This window comes from Myxocyprinus asiaticus, chromosome 32, assembly GCF_019703515.2.
Source record: "Myxocyprinus asiaticus isolate MX2 ecotype Aquarium Trade chromosome 32, UBuf_Myxa_2, whole genome shotgun sequence".
NCBI classification, from domain to species: domain Eukaryota; kingdom Metazoa; phylum Chordata; class Actinopteri; order Cypriniformes; family Catostomidae; genus Myxocyprinus; species Myxocyprinus asiaticus.
The window spans coordinates 7,049,034-7,055,240 of NC_059375.1; the positions used below are offsets into that span (position 1 = coordinate 7,049,034).

Genomic DNA, 6,207 nt, shown 5'->3' on the forward strand with positions numbered 1-6,207 from the left:
ATTTTGTAAAACCGATCTTAACATTTATATTGAAACCCTTTCAAATATGAAAGAATGGAACCCCAGGCTTGTGTAAACTGTAAAACTTCTAAAGCTTTTTAAATGAATGTAAATGCTCTGTTATTTCTTTTATAAATTATACAATATTTGTACTCTATTTTATTGTTAGTTTTATTAAATACCTATTTTTCTATCTTGTTATTTTTCAGACTGCTGTTCTATGTATTTTCTTTCTATGTTGTAATATACTGCATACATACTGACGCTGATGCCAGTATACACAAACACACACACACACACACACACACACACGCGTAACTGAGGTTAAAATTACTTTTATTATAAAATCTTTTTTAAGATCAATAGTTTTCTCTTTTTTTTTATGACAACCCTTTAAAAGAATTATATTCTCAGTTTAATTATTGTTTTAGGTAAATGTTTAGGTCGAAGTTCAAACTGTTTACATTTTGTACAGTTCAGAACTGAATTTGATCAATATGTTGAAATATTGGAGGAACGCCGACTCTATCCTGCTGCAGAGCATGACATTTCTACAAATTTGAGAGACTTTTGTGTTGGAATTCACAACTTACTTCGTGGTTTTCTGTTTTAATACACCTGTTTACTGTTGCTTATTTCTGTATTATTTTTATTTTTTAATTGATATCTTTCTTACATTTGTTATGTTAATTTTTGTGTTTAATAAAAGATTCTTAAAAAAAAAAAATTAACGACTAGAGGAAACGGTTTGAAACATGCGCATGCGCATTGTGGACGTTCACAAACACGTGTTACAACTGTGAGCTGAGGAAAAACCCAAATCTGCGCTGGTCTCTAGAATACATTTTTACAGTTTAGTAAAGTCTATTAATTTTTTGTTTAGGTACACAACAACGCTGTCCTCCGTGAAGCCTTTGCCGAGAGGATCTTATTTATTTTGAGCTCTTGCCAGCGAAAACAACAAATACAATGGTGAGTAGCATGTGTGGGAGGCATCGCTATTTTAAACTGCATAAACGATGGGTTGAACATATCTTTATAGTATGCCTTTGCCTAAAAATATAGGACTATCAGAAGTGCATTCAGGCTCAGTACTTTATAATTTATTTTAAATATGTCATTGCCTCTTTTTAAGCAGTTTAATGTTAAGAGTTGGGATTATAGTATTAAATAACGTTTATCAATCATTCAAAACAGAGAATTAGTCTCATTAGGGTTACTATGCAATTTGATGTTCCTTAACACTTTGCTGTTTTGTTTGTCCTCGTTAAATAGACTGAAGCTGAAGTGAATCCAAAGGCCTATCCACTGGCTGATGCCACACTGAGCAAAACCATTCTGGACCTGGTGCAACAGGCGTCCAACTACAAACAGTTAAGAAAGGGGGCCAATGAAGGTAAAGTACCCAAGCATATGCATGAAGGGTATGCTTTTAAATGTTAAAATGCACTTAAACCAGAGATCAGAGAACTAGAAACCTGTTTTTAACCGTTTTATATAATATATATATATATATAGGTGGGGTCGTATCTAATGAAGTAGTGTTTTCCCAATTTTTTTACTTAGCTCTCTGGTAAGTATTTTTGTTCTCTCTTTTTTAAAAGGTGTTCATAGTGTGCACGTTTTTGTTTCTACTTTTTAAAATGAGAACCTTTTTTTTTTTAAATACTATTGTGTGTATGTGTGTGTGTGTGTGTGTGTGTGTATATATATATATATATACACACACACACACACACACACACACACACACACACACACGGTTGAAGTCAGAAGTTTACATAAACCTTAGCCAAATATATTTAAACTCAGTTTTTCACAATTCCTGACATTTAATCATAGAAAACATTGCCTGTCTTAGGTCAGTTAGGATCAGTACTTTATTTTAAGAATGTGAAATTTTAGAATAATGGTAGAGAGAATGATTGATTTATTTCAGCTTTTATTTCTTTCATCACATTCAGAAGTTTACATACACTTCATTAATATTTGATAGCATTGCCTTTAAATTGTTTAATTTGGGTCAAATGTTTTGGGGAGCCTTCCACATGCTTCTCACAATAAGTTGCTGGAATGTTGGCCCATTCCTCCAGACAGAACTGGTGTACTGAGTCAGGTTTGTAGGCCTCCTTGCTCGCACACGCTTTTTCAGTTCTGCCCACAAATTTTCTATTGGATTGAGGTGTGATGGCCACTCCAATACCTTGACTTTGTTGTCCTTAAGCCATTTTGGCACAACTTTGGAGGTATGCTTGTGGTCATTGTCCATTTGGAAAACCCATATATGACCGAGCTTTAACTTCCTGGCTGATGTCTTGAGATGTTGCTTCAATATATCCACATCATTTTCCTTCCTTATGATGCCATCTATTTTGTGAAGTGCACCAGTCCCTCCTGCAGCAAAGCACCCCCACAACATGATGCTGCCACCCCCATGCTTCACGGTTAGGATGGTGTTCTTCGGCTTGCAAGCCTCACCCTTTTTCCTCCAAACATAACGATGATCATTATGGCCAAACAGTTCAATTTTTGTTTCATTAGACCAGAGGACATTTCTCCAAAAAGTAAGATCTTTGTCCCCATGTGCACTTGCAAACTGTAGTCTGGCTTTTTTTATGGCGGTTTTGTGGCGGTTGCTTTTTCCTTGCTGAGCAGCCTTTCAGGTTATGTTGATATAGGACTTGTCTGCCTGTTTCCTCCAGCATCTTCACAAGGTCCTTTGCTGTTGTTCTGGGATTGATTTGCACTTTTCACACCAAACTACGTTCATCTCTAGGAGACAATGCGTCTCCTTCCTGAGCGGTACGATGGTTGCGTGGTCCTATGGTTGCGTGGTCCTATAGTGTTTATACTGTTTGTACAGATGAACGTGGTACCTTCAGGAATTTGGAAATTGCGCCTAAGGATGAACCAGACTTGTTTACACAATTTTTTTTCCTTTGGTCTTTGCTGATTTCTTTTGATTTTCCCATGATGTCAAGCAAAGAGGCACTGAGTTTGAAGGTAGGCCTTAAAATACATCCACAGGTACACCTCCAATTGACTCCAGTTTGCCTATCAGAAGCTAATTGCCTAAAGGCTTGACATCATTCTTGACATCACTGTGACAAGCACAGTTAACTTGGTGTATGTAAACTTCTGACCCACTGGAATTGTGATATTGTTAATTAAAAGTGAACCAATCTGTCTGTAAACAATTGTTGGAAAAATTACTCATGTCATGCACAAAGTAGATGTCCTAAACGACTTGCCAAAACTATAGTTTGCTAATATAAAATCTGTGGAGTGGTTAAAAAAATGAGTTTTAATGATTTCAACCTAAGTGTATGTAAGCTTCTGACTTCATCTGTGTGTGTGTGTGTATATATATATATATATATATATATATATATATATATAAATGTGCACAAACATGTGCGCACACACACGAACACACACCTGTAGTTCCACTTTAGTCCTTTTGTATTTAGATCTAGCATAATTTTACCCTTCGGTCTTGCATGTAAACATATGTTGATCCAGGAAGACTGTTCTTGCAGTTAATGTATTGTAGGTTGTGCATCTGCTGAATGACAAAGTAGGTAAATGTATGGATAGCTCAGTTTGGATAATTATCAGTTATCATATTGTCATTGTTACTTTTATCATATCAGATGTTAATGGCTTCATGATGTCCTCTACAGCGACCAAAACTCTGAACCGTGGAATTTCTGAGTTCATTGTGATGGCTGCAGATGCTGAACCTCTGGAGATTATTCTCCACCTGCCGCTGCTTTGTGAGGACAAGAATGTGCCGTATGTGTTTGTGCGCTCTAAGCAAGCTCTGGGACGTGCGTGTGGAGTGTCCAGACCAGTCATTGCTACATCAGTCACAATCAAAGAGGGCTCGCAGCTGAAACCTCAGATTCAGTCTGTGCAGATGGCTATTGAACGACTTTTAGTTTGAGCGCATACCTTTCCACTTTTGTTTTATGACCAATGTAATGATTTGTTTGTCCTGAGGGCTTGCTTTTTTTATTTTATTATTATGATTATTTTTTTCTTTTCTTGTAAGCATAAAACAATGTTGAGTATGATCCTCAGCAATAGACAGACGAAATAAAGTTTGGTTAAAAATGACAAGCATTTTGATTAATATTCAAAAATAATTTTTGTTTTTCCGTTTTAAATTACAGAAGCATTTTGCACATCTAACAGTCGATTAGCATTTTTAAAGTGGTAAGAAAAAACCAACACTACTGTTAAAAAGTTTGGAATCACTTTGAATTTTGTTTTGTTTTTTTTAAACAAATGTGCATTTTTATTTGCCAAGGATGCATTAAATTGCTTAACTATTCATTTATTTTTGAGTGAAACCTTATAAAAAAAAAAAAAAGGAAACATTTAGTGAACCTTTAAAAGATGAAGGCATGCTGAAAGTTTCCAAGACAGTTTTAATTTGACCTTCATATTAAAAACAAAAAAATCTGTTGTCTTTAGTGATTTCAAACTTTTGAACAATAGTGTTCCTTTTTACATTGTCATTTAGCAGACACTTTTATCCAAAGAGACTTAAAAATGAGGAACGTAACAAGCAATTTATCATACAAAAGTCAATATCTTCAGTATCGCGCTGGAGTAGGAAAGATGCTAGCACAGAAGAGACAGACAAGGAATTTTTGTATTGTTAAATAGTAAGTGCATTTAGTGTGGATTGGTTTTTCTGTACTGATTAGTAGGTTACTGTTTAAACTTGCCTTTTAAGTTAAAACTTAAAAGGCATCAAAAGTAATGTTTTGCCATGCCAGATATTAATGGATAGCCTTTTCCACTCATTCCAACAAGAGTTTGATAAAATATTACGGTTTTGTGTTAAGCCTTCAAATTAAATTCTTTAATCAAGTGAACATAAAAAGAAAAGGCAGAAAAACTTACACAAGTCATACATTGTCATGGGTGTCTTTATAGCCAACACAGTTTAGAAGGATTTCATTTTTAATACCACTTTTTCCAAGTAAACGAGCACTGGTTTGCAAAATCAAACTTTTTTTTTTTTTAAGTGAAAGCAAATGCAATATCTCTTAATCATCATAGGCATACAGACATCTTTAGATATTGCTAAGTTGTACTACTGTCAGAGGAGTTTTTGAAACCATTTTTAATTTGCATTTAAGTAGGTATTTTATGTAACAATAGAGAACAATATTTAGGCCCCCCCGGGATAAAAAGCACTTCTCATTTTATTTTCTCCCAAAACACTAAACTACCACAGAACTTTCCTTAACACCTGTTTGTCACTATACACTGCAAAATATGCCTTATTCATGAGATCATTGCATGCAATGTCTAAAGTTTGATTTTGAGGTAATTTGATCTGATATTTAATAATTTTTAAAATATTGCAAATTTATATAGCTAATGAGAATCCCTGAAATTAGTGCATTTATTTTGAGACAAAATACTAATTTGTCAATTACGTTCAAGGTGAAAACTTTTTTAATAACTGAAAGGTTAGTGAAAGGATAGTATTTGGGGTAAAAAACGGTTAGCCCTTTTCTGAAGTGGTTATTTTGAATAAGTATTATTTTAAATGTGGAAGTCATTTTAATGTAATATACTTTTCGTCAAATTCCGTGAATATCTCTTCACGGTCCACTAGCTGTCCGTTCTGTGTGTGCGCTGAAAAAAATCTGGTGTTTGTACACAGCCCTGGATCTGTAAATGGGAAAATGAGTGGATCGCACTGATTCAAACAACACTATTCCATCGTGCATGAATTTGGGGGGTGGAGCTTCTGAAGCGAGGGGTGTGTTTGTTTGGCTGTTGAGTTCAAATATCAACAGTCTTTCTCAGGAATCGCTTACTCCACCTTTAATTTGTTACTCAAAGTATCTTGCCGTCTCAAAAATGATTTGCTTATGTTGACAAATGGTGCCCTATAACTATTGTCCCTATATTTACACACTATCTCTATAAACCACCTGCGGGCATTTACTTCAGATATGGGGGCCTTTTAGCCCCTCACCACCTTAAAATAAAAAAATAATTTGAATCAAAACAACCTTCCATTATTATTACTTTTCACAAAAATGATGTTGCTCCATTCATTTTCAATAAAAAGAAATACATCTCAATCTTGATGCACTTTGTGACCAGAAAGATTCACGGCCCCTAACCACATCCTCCACAGTTTTAGCAATAACTGCGTTGAGGTAATATGCGTTATTA

At 34.8% G+C, this 6,207-nt stretch overlaps 1 protein-coding gene across 1 annotated transcript; it reads left to right on the plus strand.

Moving 5' to 3' along the window:
• The first annotated feature begins 771 nt into the window (after positions 1-771).
• Positions 772-4,133, plus strand: LOC127422927 (NHP2-like protein 1). Its single transcript, XM_051666791.1, has 3 exons — positions 772-972; positions 1,276-1,396; positions 3,684-4,133. The coding sequence occupies exons 1-3, from the start codon at positions 970-972 to the stop codon at positions 3,944-3,946; spliced, it is 387 nt and encodes a 128-aa protein (XP_051522751.1). The 5' UTR covers positions 772-969; the 3' UTR covers positions 3,947-4,133.
• Positions 4,134-6,207: the final 2,074 nt, after the last annotated feature.